General features: G+C 50.0%; 1 protein-coding gene across 2 annotated transcripts in view; it reads left to right on the forward strand.

Moving 5' to 3' along the window:
• Positions 1–17,174, forward strand: part of LOC119395639 (DNA polymerase epsilon subunit 2) — a 140,601-nt gene extending 123,427 nt beyond the window's left edge. Inside the window, exons 11-12 of one of the 2 annotated variants that reach the window (XR_005184276.2) lie at positions 10,882–11,031; positions 16,875–17,174. Coding sequence is in view for 1 of the 2 variants with exons in the window: in XM_037662621.2 (XP_037518549.1) it covers positions 10,882–10,974 (93 nt within the window). In the remaining variant the exon portion in view is untranslated. Of the gene's footprint in view, positions 1–10,881; positions 12,709–16,874 lie in introns of those variants that run through there. The other variant, XM_037662621.2, reaches the window with a different exon arrangement.
• Positions 17,175–19,616: the final 2,442 nt, after the last annotated feature.

Below are 19,616 nucleotides of genomic sequence, written 5' to 3' on the forward strand. Positions count from 1 at the left end.
AAGCTGCCGGAAAAATCGCAGGCACATACGCAGGGTGACTCATGGCATCGTTTTTCTCGTTTCCCACGAAATGCCGGCTGCATATCCTCGTGATCGCCGTCGGCAGCCACGGCGTGCCGTCTGGGCTGCAGAAATATAAACGCGTGCACGCGCGTACGAAAAGTAATCAGCACGTTACGTTGCAAACCACGTTTTGCTCGCGTACTCACTTCACGCGTTGGACGGCACGTATCCAGCGGTTCCGTCGCTCCACTTCGTACGGCTTTCAGGGGAACCAGTAAAACCGCACATTAGGATCCTTACCCCCATTTCGAGGCAATTAACCACGCAACAATAACGGCGGCGACCGCGCTTCGGGACCGCGCGCTGCTCAGAGCCGTCGCCCGGGCCACCTGCTTTCGGCACGGTTTGTTGAAGCAGGGATCGCTCGTCAAACATGTCAGACTCTGCAGACATAGCGGACAAGTTCCTGCGTACGTTTTAAGCACTTTCTGAGCCAGAAAACTCGGCGCAAAATTAAGTAAAACGCTCAAAGCAACTGAGAACTGCGTAACTCGCCGGTCGGCGTCCATTTTTGTCTACCCAAGCAACTTCGGCGCACGCCACCAGGCTCCGCCACAGTACTCAAAACTCCAGCGCGTCAGCCCTATATAGACACTCCGACGCGAATTTTTTGCCTTCGCCATGATCTTCCTTATCAAGTCCAAATCGCGATTACATCACCCCGCGCGTCGTATGCTCCATGTGCGAGTGAAAGTGCGCGGACGCTGCCGACGAACAGGGCGAGATGAAACGAGCCGACCGTCTCATTCGCGCGATGGGCACATGGGGGGGGGGGGGGGGGGGTGATTCTTAAAAGGAAGAAGGAAATGAAAATTGGGTGTAGAGTGCACGATAACTGTCTCTCAAGTGAGGACACCTCAACCGATACAATCACGGGGGACTGGGGATTGAAGGGACAGTGAGAGTGAAAAGAGAATGGTAAAAGAAGAAAAAGAAAGGTATGAGTGGAAAAAGAAAAAAAAAAGGTGAGGGGGGGGGGGGGGGCAGGAGAACGGGCGTCCGAGTCACCGTGGTGAGCGGCTAGAAAATTCGTTCGACAAGGCCGGCATCCTCGAGAAAAGCGAGTAGGGCCGCAAGGGCTGATCGGCGACGGTGCACGTGGCCGGCGGGATGGAGCAAGTCCTGTAGGTCGCACACGGCAGTCCGACGAGTCGGTACTTAATGACGAGCCGCTTCCGCGCAGTGTTGAGAGAAGGGCAGTCAAACAATAGGTGGCACAGGGTTTCGATCGCGCCGCAATCGGTGCAGTTCGGTGCGGCGGCGCCGCGAAGACGATGCCTGCGTTCCGCGGGCCACACAGAACCGGTCCTCAGGGCAAGAAGAAGCGCGCGCTCGCGGCGAGTGAAACCAGTGGCTGGGATGGGAGGAGGGGGGTGTCCGGCGGCGACCCGTGCGTCCGGATGCTCGCGCACCAGCTCCCGGCGAAGGTTGTTGCGTGCAGAGTCGAACGAGCTGGCGTAATCTGTCAGCGAAGTCTCGGCGGAGTGTGCTCGTTTTGCGAGCTCGTCTGCAGCCTCGTTGCCCGCGATGCCGACGTGTGAAGGGAGCCACTGAAGGACCACGTCACAGCCTCGTTCCTGGAAGGCCAGCAGGCTGAGAGCGGCGCGCTGAGCAAGAAGGGGGCCTCGTTCCTCCCTCGCGAGCTGGCGCAGGGCAGGTTTCGAGTCGCAGAAGATTGCTGCGCTAGAGACGGCCGGCGAGTTGCGCAGGAGGTCTGCAGCCAGCTGGAGCCCGACTAGCTCAGCTGTTGTTGAGGATGCACAGTATCGCAAGCGGCACTGTCGTTCCGAGCTGAGCTGAGGGGCTATGCAGGCGGCCGCGGCTGAGCGATCCTGCAGGACGGACCCATCGGTGAACACCTGCGTCCTCCCGGCCAGGTCCTCATACATCCGCGCCGCGGCCTCCTGAGCAATGGCACTGAGGGGGGTGTGGCGTTTGGATCGAATGCCCGGCAGGTGCAAGTTCACTCGAAGGGGCACTCGACGGTGAGGGGGTGGCCAGCGCGAAAGGCGTGCGGGATCGTCAGCCACAACACCGTCGTACACGTCGATAAGTTGGCCGACACGTGAGTTTGGCACAGCACGTAACCGCGAGAGGAGGGGACCTGCATCAGGCGCTCGGTGGAGACGCTGCAAGTGGCACAATGCGCGCAGGTCCGCCGTGAGCGACGCAGGCCACGCACGAGCCTCCGCGAGGGTCTCGGCCACACGAGAGCCACGAGGCATTCCGTGACACATGCGGATGACTCGGCGGTGGTCCTGGTCGATCAGTCGCCACTGTGGCGCCTGGAGTTTGCAGATCGGCAGTGCGTAGTGGATGGCAGACAGAGCCATCGCCTCGTAGATGGTGCAGGCGAAGGCAGCGGGGCAGCCGTTGCCGCCTGCGAGTAGTTGGCGCACGGCCGATTCCACGCGACGCGTCGTCTGGCGTACACGTCGCACCGCCGGGAACCATCGGAGGCGATTGTCTATCGTCAGGCCGAGGTAGCGGACGTGGCTACTCCAAACTATTGGTGCACCATCCAGCTGAAGGCACGGAAGACGTCGTCGGGCTTCAGCACGGGGGTGGACTACGAGGGCCTCGGTTTTCGGCGCCGAGATCGTGAGGCCGATGTTTCTCACGAAGGCGGCCACACATTGGAGGGCCTCCTGCATGCAGGCGCGCACCACCGAGCACTTTCGGGTCGGTCCACGCACATACAATGCGACGTCATCAGCGTACACCACTGCGCGAACAGGGAACACAGCCGTTTCTGGTAGGTACTTGACGAGCGGCGCGAGCACCAGATTAAACAAAAACGGGCTGAGGACGCTGCCCTGTGGGACGCCACAGCTGACAGATCGCGGCGCACTTGTCGCCCCGCCCACGCGCACAGTAAACGTTCGGTCAGTGAGGAAGGCCTGAACGTAGTTCACGAGTTTGCCCTCAACACCTAGCGCGCGCACAGCACTGAGGATAGACGAGTGGGGGAGCGAGTCGAACGCCGACTTTATGTCAAGGAGGAGTAGGATGGCCATTTCTCCGTCGTGAAGGGCTTGCTCGAGGGTGCTCCGTTGCGCACCCACATGGAGATAGGAGCCGGCACGTTGGGAAGGCGGGGGGGGGGCTGCGTGAGTCCGACAGGAAGTGCGTACTTTGTACCGGCTGCAACAGGGTAGCTGCTTGGGCTGGTTGGTACTGCATTCTTTAAAGGAACCCTTTTTTTGTGCGCAAAACGTTTGAGGAAAAAACTGGAGATAGGACAGAGCGCACTGCGCTCTGTCCTATCTCCAGTTTTTTCCTCAAACGTTTTGCGCACAAAAAAAGGGTTCCTTGTACCGGCTGGCGTGGTCGCGTGCGCCGCGGTATCTTTAGTGGGGATCAGCAGACGGCTCATACCTTTGTATGTGTTGTGCTCTAATTGCAAAACTTCAGTTGAAGCCATAGCAGTGGCGGATCCCAAGGGGGGGGGGGGCGGTAGCGGCGATCGCCCCCCCCCCCTTAAGCCAGCCTCCGCCCCTCCCTTCGGTGCCTGTTGTCCAACTCGTTTGTTAGGCTGCCTGTTGAGTTTGCCCCCTTTGTCAGGTTGCTTTGCCTGCCACTGCCCAAAAGGGGTAAAGATAATCTTGTCCCTACTCTCTACCTCTCCCATCGCTCTACCCTTTCCTGCTTCCCCATGCACATTTACAACGAAGGCTTCTTGGGCACCGCCATAATCCCCTCTGGGCTGTTGTAAATATGCGTGACCCACCAAAATGCACTGCTGAGCGGTGGCTTCAGCCTTTGTACCCCCCCCCCCCCTCCCAATATGTACCTGAATCCGCCCTTGGGCCATAGATAGGGCACTTCTCTTAGTGCAGCGGCAGTGATAAACTTCAGTGCCGACAATGCCCTCTCCACTTTGCCCTGCGTGACAGACGCGCAGAAGTCCACTTGCGTTAATATAAACATCTCTGGCGGCCACTGTTTTCGTTTTTCGCAAAATTTCAACATATATTTGCTTTGGAATTCCTGCCTGAGGTACGCGCTAATACTGTACCCTGAGATATGCTCGCATTGCACGAGCTCAGTTGTTCCAGATTACGAAGTTTTCTCGTGAACCGAAAAACGATTGAAAAAATTTCGGCTTCACTCCGGAACGAAATAATATATAAAGTTTCGGTTACGTTTTCGTTCCGGTAAAAAATATCGTTTTTTTTTTCGTTTTTGCTTTTCGTTCCATTCCAACACACTGCTTTACAAAAATCATGATTCATAGCGTATTGGGTTCTCGCAAGTGCACTTGTATTGGTTGCCTGGGAAGCCCATAAGGCTCCCACGATCCATTTCCTGATGGTCTCAATAAAGTTCTTTCCCCCCTCTCTCTCTTACACACGTTAACGTATGTTATGTAGCGTGGCGGAAGCGTGAAATAGCGACCGGGCATCACACAGTCCGAATTACGTAACTAGTAGGATATTTAAAGCTTCCAACCCAATACAAAGGGCTCAGCCATAATTCATCATCATCATCACTCGTCATATCAACAAAATGCACCTAATGCCTTACAGGTGTGTAGCTGGTACCTCGCTTCTCCGCAGAATGACGAATAATGGAGTAGTAGGTGCTTCCCAACTTCACAAAAACTATGATTTATGGCGTAGTGGGTACCTTGCTAGTGTACTTGTATTAGTAGCCCCAAGAGAGTTTACAACAGGCTCTGGAAATGCCGCTCTTCCAGCTTTCACTGTGACTGTGCTGCGCTTTCTGCACAGGCCTGGCATTTTTTCACAGGTTCACAAAACGTTTCATGCAGCAAGAAACCAGGCTAAAGCAACACAAAGCACAGAAGTATTAGCAGCTGCATGCAACTCACGCGAACGATGGCCGTCAAACATACAGTGCCACCCCTTGAAGGGTGGCCAAAAGGCATGAAAGTAGTCAACGCATTCTCAGCGTGGCAAAGCACCACCATTGGGAGACCTCTCATATTCGTCCACCGTGGCGGAGTGTACTAGAAGCGTTTTGAGTGGGCCGAACGACCGGTTCCACGCCTGCTTGGAGGTGAGCTGTGGGGCTACGGTCAAAGTGGATAGGGTTGCGTTGTGTGGTATGTGAGGCATGCGCTTCTCGCCAGTGTTCTTGCGAGATGCGGACCGTGTATAGCAGGGACGCCGATGAGCGTCCGTTGAGGTGCACTCGCAGCTACCGTGGAGTCCCACGTTCCTCAATAGACAAGGTGCGGTGCGCGTGCACCCAGCCTGTCCCCCCCGATTACTGCGCCTTCTGTTCTGTCCACGGCCATCGCCTCACCTTAAACCCCCTCGTTTGGCCCACTCAAAACGCTTCTAGTACACTCTAACCGTGGTTCTAACATGCAGCTGCAGCTCGGGAAGGCCGGCCATTTTGGAATTGCATGGTTTGCGTCCGTGACATCATTACAGTGCCACAGTCGAAGCGGTATGATGCTTCAAACCTCGGTCAACTATGGCTCAAAATGCCTCACAGTGGCGCCAAGTTTTGTTGAACACGGAAATTTTAACACGAAAGTGTTTTATTCTGGGGTCCACCAAGACTCCCATGACGTAAATGCATGATCGTGTGCATTTTGCACACGATCAAATGGCAAAGAAAAAAACTAGAAGAAAAAAGTTCCATAAACGGGAACCCACAACCTCTCAGTCCGCGACAGTATGTGCCGGATGCTCTAACCAAATCTATAAACGTTGGCTCTAACCATTGTGCCACGGTCACACATCCAGGAGGCTTCACGAACGCACCATTATCTCTCACATTTCCTCTCACAGTGGTCTTGGTTTGCGGTGTGGTTTCGTCGTGTGGGAGTGGTAGAGTGAAGTAATGCACGGCAGTAAAACTGATAGCCGGGAAATTGATATGAATTCATGTTTAAACCTTTTTGTAGCACGCACAATAGACAGGGACACAGAAAGAAGGTACAAACGAGCACACGGCCTCCGTGGTTAGCTGCAGCACCGTGCCTTTGCACCGTTGCTACGGCCGTCCCTTTTGGTGCATTTCCAAAAGAAGTGTCACCTTGCCTCACACCGCAAGGTGGCGGATTTAGCCCAAGCCTCGCTCATAGCATCCATGGATCCGCGACGCTCTCCTAGCTACCACATCGCATTCCCTGCTCGACCCGTGAGAAATCACAGCCAGCTTAGAGGGGAGATACGACGTACGTTGTGTTTCCTGTCACTTTTATAGCCCGGCCGTGGTGTGATCTTTCTATTAACCCTTTAATAAATGCGGGGTAGCGACCTTAGCCCAAGCTCAGTAGGTGCACGCTTTCTCGCCCGCTACGAGGCACGCTAAAGCTCAGTAAAGAAGCTCAGCGTCCAATAACTGATGCTCTTCAGGCTGTCACACTGCTTTCTCTGATTACGCTGTCCCCGTGCAAATGGTACGGCCTGAGCAACACTAGCAATGGCGCATTGCCGGAGCCAATCTAGGACGTCACAATTAATGCATCATGACACTAACGAGTACCATCTGCAAGCATTTTGGTAGTCTGCGAGCCTTTTGCGTCAGCGTGCGACGCCTCCTCGCCAGCATAGAGCCGCTTCCAAATGGACTAACGGTGTTTCTCCGCCGCCTACTGCATCGAGTGCACTGGCACCAACTACTAGGGAGTGCACACCTTGCCATATCTCTCCTCAAATGACGATGCTTTGAAAGAGTGCATGTCGAGTTAGTGTTTATTATGTGCATGTTGAAGCAATCTTTTTGCGAGATTCACCATATACTGTGTCCAGGTGTATGTAAACGTGATAAAAATGTAAAAGTATGTAAACTACTACAGCTACCACAAAGGTGTAATCATGTTCATGGACGTTAGTCGTCGGGATGTAGATGTGACACTAGGCGTCAACATGGCTGTGTCCGCATCAAGCGGTGCTGTAGGCACCAGGGCGCAGGGCGAGTTTGAACTGGTAGCGCCTCTTTTGGTGGAAGCGCGAAACTAATGGCATGTTGGTACCGGAAAGAAGCAGGCGCTTGCTGCGGGGACGCGGTGCTGGATGTTGGCTGCGCTTCATTGTGCTCTCCTCGCTTTTGTCCTGCGCTGCCGAAATGCCTCGGGGAACCAAGCCCGAGCAGACAGGCTGCACTGTAGGCTGCACAAACAGCTATGCAAACATAGATAAAACTGGGGAGTACATCCAGTTCCATCGGTTCCCGTCTGCAATCGCCGTAGCCGACGGCCTTTGCTGCAACGGCCGCCAACAACGGCCCTCGTTGCGTCAAGCTACATGAAATACACAGACTGAAGATAGCTGTTGAAATCGGCGAAGCATCGAAAATAAAAGAAAAGCAAAACGGGAACAGGAGTGTGCAAGAAGTACAGCGAAGGAACAACATGTGCAATTGGCCAAGCATCATGTGCAATCGGCCAAGCATCATGTGCAATCGGCCAAGCAACATGTGCAATCGGCCTAAAGGCAGCCTTGACTTGCTCTTGTCACCACCAGGTCGATAGCAGTTTTACGCACCAAGTGCAACGTCTTCAACAAGCAGGCTTCCCTATGCCCCTGCTAACTTCCATTGCCGAAACTCTCCTAACGTCGCTAAGGACGCCCAGTCACAGACAAAGAGACAGCCAACATATCACGCCTCACTATAGCACCGCTGTTATTCCCTACGTACATGAGGTTTCGCACAGGCTAAAGAAAGTTGCAGGCAAAATAGGTGTAAGAGTTGTTTTCTGCGCACGCGGCAAGCTGGCCAGGCTGTGCCGCAGGGTTAATATAGTGATGGATCTAAGAAACATGCATGCACTAAGAAACACACTACGCGCTTTGTTGAATGTGTTTCAGCAGTTGTGTATAAAATACCATTCACTTGTGGGCGCTGTTACATCGGCCAAACAGGCCGATGCATAACTGATTGGCTGAGGGAGCACGCTTACTCTCTGAAAGGCTGTCCCCAGCCACCTGGCTGACCACTGTAAAAATTGTGGTTGTCAGCCGATTCTTGATAAGTGTGTGGTCATGGGGCGCTATAAAGACCAGCGTGAACGCGAGATAAGCGAAGCCTTTCACATTGAACAGCACGATGTCTCTTGTGTTAGCGTACCCTCAATTTCGCTTCATGGCTGTGAAATTAGATATCTGGGGTCCACTGATATGACAGGTTCTTGATAATGTTCGCCATTTGGCCTTTATCACATGTATGTGACTTTGGCTTATGTTTTGTGTTTCTGCACAGATACCTGTGTCCTATATATTGCACTGTTTTTGCAATAAACATTGGTTGTTAGTTCAGCGCCATGTTTGTGTCCTCTCCTCGTCCTTTGTTTAGTGCTGTTTTCGTTCTTCGTCTACCATGCAGCACCTACCAGCCCAATCAAGCACTTTGTTAAAGTTCTATGCTGCATTTTTTTTTTCTGCTTTGAGCCAAGCGTTACGAGGTGGATCGACGTGTTTTTGTAAGTGGAGTAGTTGGGTACACATCGTGGTCTTACCAGGCACATCGACTACGCTGGCGTTCAAAGGGTAACTTATGGTGTGACATAACATCAGCACTCACATTACAGCACATGCGTCAGTATTATCGCAGTGAAGTGCACTTTACGGTGCAATATGATGTGAACATCATACGTAACTTTCGTTAGCGTATTCCTCTGGGGACGGGAAACGCTTGAATATAGCTTGCTGAATCATATAGGAATACAAATGTAATGTTTATTACAAAGCTATAAAAGCAGAGCAAACACTGGAACCACAGACGTTAACCTGACATGACGCCTGTATCATAGGAGCACATATGTAGTGTTTATTGATCTGTTATAAAATTAGATAGCCAGCACCACAACCACAATTGACGTTGCACCGACATTATGCTTGCATAGGGTGTTTTTCCAAAGCAGGTTCTAGACATGGTGTGGCTCTGAATACCTGACTGCCACGCAGAACCATTGGGTTCGATTCCTGCTGGGATCCTAATCTTTATTCTCTGCATTCGTCGGGTCAATGCTGATGGTGGTGGTTTTTCTTAACGCTCTCGCATTTAAATTACCAATGTCTGTTCTTGCTGTTCCTGGGTAGATATAAGCTGTCAATCACCTGTGGCGCCTACCCGTACACCGCGGCTCGTGGTAAACGGGTATGTGCCACACGTGTCTGGAGGAAAGGGTTTGATGATGTACGTGACAGGATTGTCACGTCACTGATGTCATGACCCGACAGTCATATTCGTCAAATCCTCTTGCCCTCCTATGCCAATTCTGGTCTACACCAAGTTGAAGAGGCAATCATGAGAGCACCCAGACGTAGGCGGCTAGATAAACAGATACGTAGATAGAACCGCTCAAAGTGCCTAGGGTTTGCTAAGAAATGCTTCGCATTTAAAAAAAAATAGAAATGGTGCTACTCACATCTAGCTCCACATCGTAGCTTATCGCGTTAAGCTTCGTCTGCGGTGCGCACTTGCAACGCTATTTGGACTCGTTGTCGCCTTTATATTCTATGATGTTGTGCACATGACCTTCTTCATGCAAGCGGCGACCCTTCTCTAGAGCAGACGCACGAAAACGCGTACGCCAGCTGGTCAAGCCTTTGAAACTGCAGCGCAAGATAACTGGCAGCGCAATGGGTGCACTTGCGCTGTCAGGACTCGCCCTCCCGCCGAGAGCCCTCCTGACAACAGCGAGTTCGGCAGTTAAAATGCAAAGACGCTTATTTTACAGTCTGTCACCAATCGGGCCTGTTTTACTTGCAGTTCCGAAAGGGAGAAGGTATCGTGCCCCCTCTGGTCCGCCTCCGAACGAAAACAAACGCCTACACGCACAGCACCACGCAAAGAAGCTGACTCATTTGATGTTGTGACGGCGCTCATCGGTGTGGCCATGAAAGAAAAACATGTCATTTGTCTAGATCACTTGGCGGTCATTAAATGCATCCATGACCGCAAACGACTGCACGGGAGTCTCCTTAAAGCCCGACGACGGGCCCCGTTGTCTGAACGCATGTCTGAAAGTCGAACGCTTCGTGCATTGTTCAAAAGAACAGCGTTGCTGCCGCTTGTCTTTGCCTCTGGGCGACAAACGCAACAGCATACAGCTTCGAATTGTTCAAAGAAACGCCGCGCTTCTCTTCGAATACGGGCCGAAAGTTGCAGAGCCTTCTCCGCGTCGTCTGCTTCACATGCCAGTGCTGTCCCTGCCACCGCTTGGGGCGCTTTTGGGGAGAGGCGCGCAGCTGGCACCTTGCAACAGCCGCCCGGTGCCTATAACCGCCAAACACCAACAGGCATTGTGCAAGCTCTTGTCTACCAATGTATAATAGACATTCAACTACTTTTGCGAGGACATGTTTCACTTTCGTGGTATACCGATTCCTATGACGGAGGGATCAACCGTGTTTTTTTTTTATTGGCTGATTAAGATGACATGAGCTGTAGAATTGAGGGGAACGCGCTCTGGGAAATTGAAATAGTGCTTTTATAGCTATTAAATCAACCCGAGTGATGAAACAAATCAACGTATCTTATTGAGTGGATGGCCAAGATTTCGAATACACGTCATTCAAAATGGAAAACATTTCACTTCCACTTAAAGAGTACCTGTGAGGCAGTTTGTCTTGAGCGGACATTTTTTGCATTGAGTCTATGGGAAACCAAATAAACGTTCCAGCGTTGCTCGGCATAAGCAAGAATTCGTCTTAACAAGGGCTTACTGTATAGACTGATGATGATGGTGATTAATTACACCTGACATCTGCGTTCAAAATTAATATACAGTGGCACATTGCAGTTATGATCACATTAAAAAATTATAAAAGAATGCCTTGTAAAATATCTTTTTGTTCGTACTGATGGATAAGCCCCACCCTCTTTTTATTGCAGGGTTCATTTCCAAAGACAGACTATGGCTTCAAGGTTTACTACCCTGCCTTCAAGAAGGTTGAAGACAGCCAGATTGGGAACGTCGCAGAGTGATTAACCTTGCAGATGAGCTTCATCTCGCTCATCTTTACTATCTACCTGCAGAAACTGGTGATTGTTGCTTCCCAAACAGCACCAATTTGGTCTTGGGGCAATTGGTGGAAGTCGTATGGATTCGTAATGTTTACCAACAAGATGTTGGGTATGCGTGTGTGTGGGAGTGTAGGGAAGAGGTGGGGTCGTGAGGGTGTATGTAGTGTCGCTAGCGCCACCTAGGCATGTTAATGGAAAACTACTGGGAGCAGTGACGCACGACGGCATGGCACACCATGTGCCACTTAGGTTCTAAAGCAAGAAATAAACAGTGATTGCATAGAAGCGCGATGCAGGGACCACCGTAATTTGTTTGAAGACGCCATTTTCGAGCTCCGAGCAGGGTATGAAAGAAGCCTGGGTGCAGGCGAAGAAGTCTGCTGTACAGGAGTGAATGAATCCTGGTGTGACTCTGGCCTTTCCTCTTTCACACATGGTCAGGAACAGGGTCCTGGCACGTCCCTAACCGTTTCCAATGATGTGTTATGCCCGGGCCACTAGCCATACTCGCTGCACATGTGTACGCAGGCAGCTGTGTCTTGGCACATCTCTGACCACTCACGTTGCTTGCTCGCCTCTTGGTGTTGTCACTGAAATGGCACCTCCCCTTTAAGGAGACGCACTCTGCCTTGTTGCTCATTTATCTTTGTTGTTTTCCCCTCATCTTCGAGCATGCGAGCACAACAGCTTCTACTCGCAGCAAAGTGGTGGAGGTGAGGGGTAAACATGGGGAGCGAGAAGCTGTCGCAAAGGCAGTCATAGCAATGCCCATTGTGTTCAGGTTAAGGCACATGTCAGGGAAACACCCATCGATCCCAAGAGTAAGTGGTGCAGCAAAGAATCTGAAGATGAACCACAGAGCTTAATTAAATGAGCTATTCAAATACCTCTTCTAATTGGCAGCAAAGGAAAATAGGAAGCATCAATGAGCATTGATGAAAATTGTGTACTAGGGAACCGGGTAATTAAAATCGCCATAAAAATGAGGTAGACAACACAGCCAATAATGAGGTTGTGTGACAGGGGCATAGCCAGGAAGGGGGGGGTTCAAAGCCCCGACCCCCAAAAAGGTTCAATTTTGCTTTTGTATACACCTAAACCTTGATATAACGAACACGGATATAAAGAATTAAATGAAGAATAGCCTCGGTAATAGATACAGTGGTTCGAATATACGCTTATAACAAATTTTTGGATATAGCAAAGTTATTTTCTTGTCAAATGTGAGTTTGTTATAATAAGGTTTAAGTGTATATACACGCACGCACACAAACACACGCATGAGCATATACAGTCAAACCTCGTTAATACGTACCCGCTTTAAACGTACTAACGGTTAAAACGTAGTTGCGACGAATCCCCGACCGAGTCCCATAGAGCCCAATGCATTCGCTGACCGCTTAAGCCGTAGTGGTTCGCCCTATGCCTACCGGTTAGTGCGTACCCTGCGTACCGCGATAACTTTCTGTGCCATAAAATTTTACTGCGCCGCTCAACTTCCCGACGCCAGAATGTGCCGCCAAAGATCTTCCGCCTTTTTTAGAAGTGCGCAGATCAGTCGATCCCCGATTCCGACTTCCGCGCGATTGCGGCGACGCCTTTGCGGGTAAGCATCGGGAAAGAACGAAGGCGAGGTGGCGGCCACCGACGAACGCGCCGACATGACTTATCGCCGACAACCTTATCACAATAAGTATCTTCAAAATGTACTTTTGGGCTAGTTGGTTCATAATCGTAGTAGAACAGCGCCGGCGAAAACAACAGACCAGACGAGGAGGACACGTAACACAAGGCGCACTAACAACTGAAAGTTTATTCGGTATCTGCAGAGAATAAATACTGCCTTCACATGAATAAACAGAAGAAAGAAGGTTACAAAAGCCATGACACTGTATCACGTGGTCACTCCTACTGTGCGTGCAAAACGGTTCCTGAAAGAAATCTGACATCCTTCTCTGAAAGCAAAACAGAAGGCATGCTGACACAAGATTCCCCGAGCTTTTTAATCTCTAGGGCTTCAACAACCTCCCTTGTCAACCTGTCAGCTGACTTGTACATGACGCCAGTGCTTTCAAATCGAGGTGCGCAACCGCAGTCTCTGCAATGGATACCTAGATGCCCCGATACCACTTTCGTTGTGTTGTACTTGTGCTCTTTTAATCTATCATTTAGGCATCTTCCTGTTTGGCCTATGTATGACGCACCGCAAGACAATGGGATTGTGTAAACCACATTATCGGTGCACTGTACAAACTTGTCGCGATGCTTCTTAGTGCACACAGGTGTCTTACTTTCTGCGTTAACCGCCCGACACATTTTTGCCAGCTTGTCTTGCGGTGCGTCATACATAGGCCAAACAGGAAGATGCCTAAATGATAGATTAAAAGAGCACAAGTACAACACAACGAAAGTGGTATCGGGGCATCTAGGTATCCATTGCAGAGACTGCGGTTGCGCACCTCGATTTGAAAGCACTGGCGTCATGTACAAGTCAGCTGACAGGTTGACAAGGGAGGTTGTTGAAGCCCTAGAGATTAAAAAGCTCGGGGAATCTTGTGTCAGCATGCCTTCTGTTTTGCTTTCAGAGAAGGATGTCAGATTTCTTTCAGGAACCGTTTTGCACGCACAGTAGGAGTGACCACGTGATACAGTGTCATGGCTTTTGTAACCTTCTTTCTTCTGTTTATTCATGTGAAGGCAGTATTTATTCTCTGCAGATACCGAATAAACTTTCAGTTGTTAGTGCGCCTTGTGTTACGTGTCCTCCTCGTCTGGTCTGTTGTTTTCGCCGGCGCTGTTCTACTACGAAGTATCTTCAGCTATCTGCTCGGGCACGCGTGCGGCGCAGCGCTACTTTTTAAGCCTACTACACGCTTTTATTAGGCGACAACCTGAACGCGCTGGGCCGCCGATCGCTGCCGCTTCGTTGTGCGCGGCCGTCTTCAAGGCTGAAGTTGAATTAATGGCACAAATGCTCGGGCAGGGTCGAAGAATTTCAGCCATGTACCAACTAGCCCGACAGCAAACGCTACTAAGCCGTCATCAGGCGCGCACCGCTTTGTAGAAGCGAAAGCAGATCGCTATTGCGTAGTTAGCGTTGCGGGTCGCGGGCGCCGAGAAACCTCGCTGCATTGACGCTATCACACTAACGCACGTGTACGATACAGCAAGCGTAGCGCGGTTGTAACCATACTGCACGCTTTTTATTAAGGCCCGAACACACGTACGCGTTGCAGCGCGTCAGCGCGTGACATTTTGACGCGGCGTCACGCCCTCTCCCTATGGGGAGAGAGGGCGCGCGGCTACGCGAAGCTGCGCGCCCTCCCTCTCTATCGGGAGAGGGCGTGACGCCGCATCAAAAAGTCACGCGTTGACGCGCTGCAACGCATGCGTGTGTTCGGGCCTTTAGGCGACCACCCAACGCGCCTCCGTCCGCTGCCAGGACCGCTAGAGCATCGCGGAGTGCGCATCGCTTGCATGAAGCTCGTTATCGCTGCGTTAACCGAACAAGCTACTCGCCGCATCTGTGCACGATCTGGAGCGAAGTGGGTACGAACAACATTCCCACGATAAATGCGCGCGTGCGGCACGGCAAGCGGCCCGGTAGTGATGGCGTGAGCCGAGTAGGCGACGCGCTGCACGCAACTAGCCGGGAGACGATCGGCTCCACGCGGCCGTACCGCGTTTCACTGGAACTGTGTCAGTTTTCGTTTAGTGGCAGATCGCGGTTAGACGCACACACGTATACCGCGGAAATCAGACACTGTCCGTTCTGTCGCTATGTCGGTCACTCCGTTGACCGCGTATCCCGGACCCTGCAATAGTTTCGAAATGCTCTTCGGCGTCGCCACTACGCGTTATCGGGCGGTCGTGCGAGTGTGCCAGGATCTTTTCTTCACTTTGGCAAAAAGAAAGAAAAGGCTTTGCGGTGGGTACTTTAGGCAATATTTGCTGTGGCACTCTATTTGCTGGCGGCGATGGCGTACGCTAGGAGATGCAAAATTGTATTGGGTGTTTAATGCGTACTACCGTTTAGTGCGTAGTTATGCCGCGTTCCCGGCAGGTACGTATTAATGAGGTTTCACTGTATAAAGTATGGTTGAACCCCCTCCCCCCTCAAAAAATTTTCTGGCGACGCCCCTGTTGTTTGGTACCACCATAGGTCGGCAAAAAATGTGGAGCTCACTCAGACTCACTCATGGAATATATTTTGCCTTAGGGCTCACTCGGACTCAGAGTCAGCAAAATTTTCTTCAACTGGACTCACTCGGGCTCAGACTTAACTAAAATTCTGTTCATCCGGACTTACTCGGACTCAAACTCGCCTAAATATTACTCACTCGGACTCACTCAGACTCAAGACTCGCGGCTCGATCTGAGTCGGAGTGAGTCGACTCATGAGTGAGTTTGCTGACCTATGGGTCCCACCCCCCTCCCCCCTCGTTGATCATGAGGGTTCAGGCAGACAAGAGTATTGGACTAGATTAGTACATATAAACAATCCTCTACGGTGCTCAATTGGAACCTTGTGGAAAGAGCATTGAACCTAGCATTCACAGTGCCGTATTATGGGACGCATCGTCCACATAGCAACTCGACAGCTGGGAGGAATGGCAGCGAGCACTCCTGCGAGACTTTGCTAGAGAACACATTGGAGACTGAGCATTTATCCACCTTAAAGAACGGTGACAATGACTGGGCTAAATGCCTAGATAATATGTATCTGTCATGTTACATCTGTGTGTCCAAACACTTCTATTATGGAAGCCGTAAAGGTGTGTTGTATAACCTGAGGCCTCACACCTGAAATGACGGAGAGAGTCGCCATCACCATTTCGAAAAAAACTACAGAGAGATGGATGAGCAAAAAGGCGAATGAGGGGAGCAAGTAACGTGAGTGGTCAGAGCTGTGCCGCAACATTGGCCCAGTGCTTAAACACGCATGACGAGTATGGCCGGTGTCCTGGGCGCGACATGCAGTCGGGAATGGCCAAGACATTGTTCCCGACCACGTACGAAAGACAAAAGGCCAACGCTCACTGGGCCACACTCCCTTGGCCTGAACCCATACTCATTTTATATCCTTTTTGGAGACCGAAAACGGCATATTCCGCAAAACTAGGGTGACTTCTCTATCACGCAGACACACAACCGCTATTTATTTTTTGTTTTAGAGCCTAGGTTGCTCTATCTGCGCTATAATCGCTTCTACTCACAACAAAGTTTAGGAAAGCATAGGAGGCTTTATTTGAAGCTTTTAATTCCTTAATTGAAGTGCAGTAATCATGACATAATGGGAAACAGAAGTGCACGAAAAAACAGCTTGCCACCAGTGGGGACTGAACCTACAACCTTTGCATTATGCACGCAATGCTAACAACTGTGCTATGGCAGTGGTCGGTCCCTTGCCTTGGTTCTTGCATATTTTTTGTACTTATAACCCTGGGAATGTTACCTGGAGTCCCTCATAGTCATGACAATGAATGTGGAACAATGTTTTTTCATTCAAATGGCATCATGTAGCGTGCGATCAGAACAAGCTGGCAGCTCATAAATGGTTCGGTCCCCAGTGGTGAGAAGCCACTTTTTCATTCACTCTCATTTTCGTGTATTTGATTATTACCTGCTACATTTCCGCTAAAAATAACTCCTGATACTTTCTTTGGTTTTGTTAGTAGTACCTGTTGAATAATTGTATAGTTTTGGCTAATAAATGATGGGCCCCTCCATCCATTCTCCTTTTTGAGTGTGCATAGAGAGACTCGTCAATTGAGGAACATTTTGGTACCAGTACAGAAGTGTATTCAGCAGCAGGTAATGCTGCAGCTTATGTACACTAATACACCGTTGATCTGTTTTAGGGGACATTGGAAAAAGAATGGCTGACCCAAGAAAACATAACATGCAGTGATTTTGCAGTAGTACATATGCTGACGTGAAGGAAATCGTGCTGCAGTGCTCAGTGTCAGCTAAAATGTGTGTGGAAAGCATTCTCACATGTTTGCTAGCCTTGACCTGTTGTTTGTAACAGTGCTGCTTCATGCTCAAGTCTGTAATGATGCATAGGCCTTTTCACTCTTTTGAACTTTTGAGGTGTCTGCAAAACTTCAGTTGGGCAAGGACAATGGTTGCCACTATACACTATTTGTGATGGCACTGCATCATACTTTCTCAATACATTGCTTTGAGCTTTGTGTATGTGCCTCACCTCCTTCTGTTCAACGAGTCACTGGACAAGGTCACCCAGAAACAACAAATGGATAATCTCATTAGGTTTTGGGATGACAGCGATACTCACCGTAGTGTTTCTCGGGGACACAGGTGCGGACCCCCATTTGAGAACCATTCCTGTGTAGAGTACAGTGATGTGATTGATGGAAGCCATTTTGGCACAGCTTCTGGAGCAGATAAAACCCTGCTTTGGAACATCATATGAGTATTTTGGAGCATTTAGCAGTCCCACATTTTTTAATGCAACTATTTATGTCTCTAACATAGAGCAGTTGTACCATGTGTAATGAAATGGATGTATGAATGCATGTTTATTTATAAAATTCCAGAAGATGAAATTAACTTACTGCTCTTCGTTTGCTTGTGCCCAACCCTAGTTTCTTCAGTCTCGTGACTTTCGGTCACCTCACATTTGTCCGCAGTACAGTTCATATTTGCAATTAAATGAGGCTTTCTCCAATAATTTAGATACTGCATGGAAGTGCAAGCTGCGTAAATATTACACGCATTTTAAATGCGAAGCATTTCTTAGCGAACCTCAGGCACTTTGGCCGTTTCTATCTATCTGTCTGTCTGTCCATCGATCCATCCATCCGCCTAGGCACTCTCCAGGTCGCCTCCATAAATGATAGTATACCAAAATTCGCATAGCAGGGGATCAGTGCATGACGAACACGGTCCACTGGTCATGACATGAATAATGCAAAATACTGGTCGCGTATGTCATGAAACCCTTTCTCTCAGTCACGTGTGGCACATACCCGCATAACAGCGTTCATGTTTTGCGGGTATGTGCCACAGGTGATACAGAGTCTCAACCAACACAGTAACCGCGAACACACACACATTGACACGCAAGGAAAGTAATAATAATAATTGTTGGGTTTTTATGTCCTAAAACCACGATATCATTATGAGAGACGCCGTAGCGAAGGGCTCTGGAAATTTTGACCATCTTTAACTTGTACCGAGATCGCACAGTACATGGGCATCTAGCATTTTCCCTCCATTGAAATTCGACCGCCGCGGCCGGGATCGAACCCACGACCTTTGGGTCAGCAGCCGAGCACCGTAACCGCTATGCCACCGCGGCGGACGCAAGGAAAGTGAGGAAGCTGAAGACAGAACAGCCCTGGAAGACGCTCAACTAAGCATCCACTTGTCCATGTGGTCCGCAACGTGGACCACGTGGATTACTCAAAAACCGGGATCAATGCTTCCTACAATAAATGTGCCTAGAGAACCAGGTCTCTCATCATTACCGGTGCCTTCAAAATTGCTTTATCAAGACCGAACAACGTCTGGTCCTTATACTGCGTGAAAGATGGCTTGGATGTGGACAGGTCATTAAAAGACCTCGCTGCCACGTCCAGTACAGGAGGCATCATGGATAATTTCATTGTAAGAGGTATCCAAGATTTCCACCCGCTGTACTATACCTCGCACTTCACTGCACTTAGAGCCCTCGTAGCCACGATCATGAATGGATTCGTAACAAGTCCAGTCCAGCTGCTGGGGCTCACTGATCACGGTCATGATGACCTTGTTCAAGAACTGCCAAAAACCCCTTCCACACATGCACACGGGTTCGTGCGTGCGTGTGTTCATTCTCCATCACAACGGACAAGTATAAGCATAACAACTAACAACTGCAACTGTGACTAACATACGAGCAGTGCGCCTGCACGTGCCGCTCGGCTGTGTATATATAGGGAAACTTTCCTGAATGAAGCTTAGTTGCGAGTAACGCCTGTCCTGCGCATATGTGTTCCTTCTTTGTCTTGTTCGGATTCGCGCTATCCAGTATTGAAGAATATAAACACTACATATCAGCTTACCGTGCCTGGTGTTGGTAACACCCATTCTGCTGTTGGCATCGTTACGCAACTGCATGTAGACAACTGGTTTTATAATACATATGCGACTCTTCAACATATGAGTGTGCGCATGCCACTTCCACATTTCTATCGCGTCATTCCGTAACGTTTCGCTCAATGTGAAAAATTGCGCCACAGTCACCATCCCGCGCATGCTTCGCATAACATCGATTTTCACGGTACGTGGGATCTGCCGAATTTTTAAAATTTTTTATTTTACTATAGAAAGAAACTATTCTGATGACGTTCATGCTTTCAGTACAACCTAGGCCTACGTTATATGGTGAAGTAAATCATGTTGTTCTTCATAGAGAGACATTGAGCTGCTGTTTTGTGAGCAGTTAGCAAATACTAGGTTTAATAATTAACTGGTCCTTTGAGCCTGAAATATTCCCTCAGTTTAATTAAATTTGTCGTAATGAAAGGCTTCGTATGTTGTTTGACAAGTTTGTTAACACGAACTTTTGCCCGAGTCAATAAGCAGGACCGAGACAC

The sequence above is a fragment of the Rhipicephalus sanguineus genome, chromosome 6, assembly GCF_013339695.2.
Source record: "Rhipicephalus sanguineus isolate Rsan-2018 chromosome 6, BIME_Rsan_1.4, whole genome shotgun sequence".
NCBI lineage: Eukaryota > Metazoa > Arthropoda > Arachnida > Ixodida > Ixodidae > Rhipicephalus > Rhipicephalus sanguineus.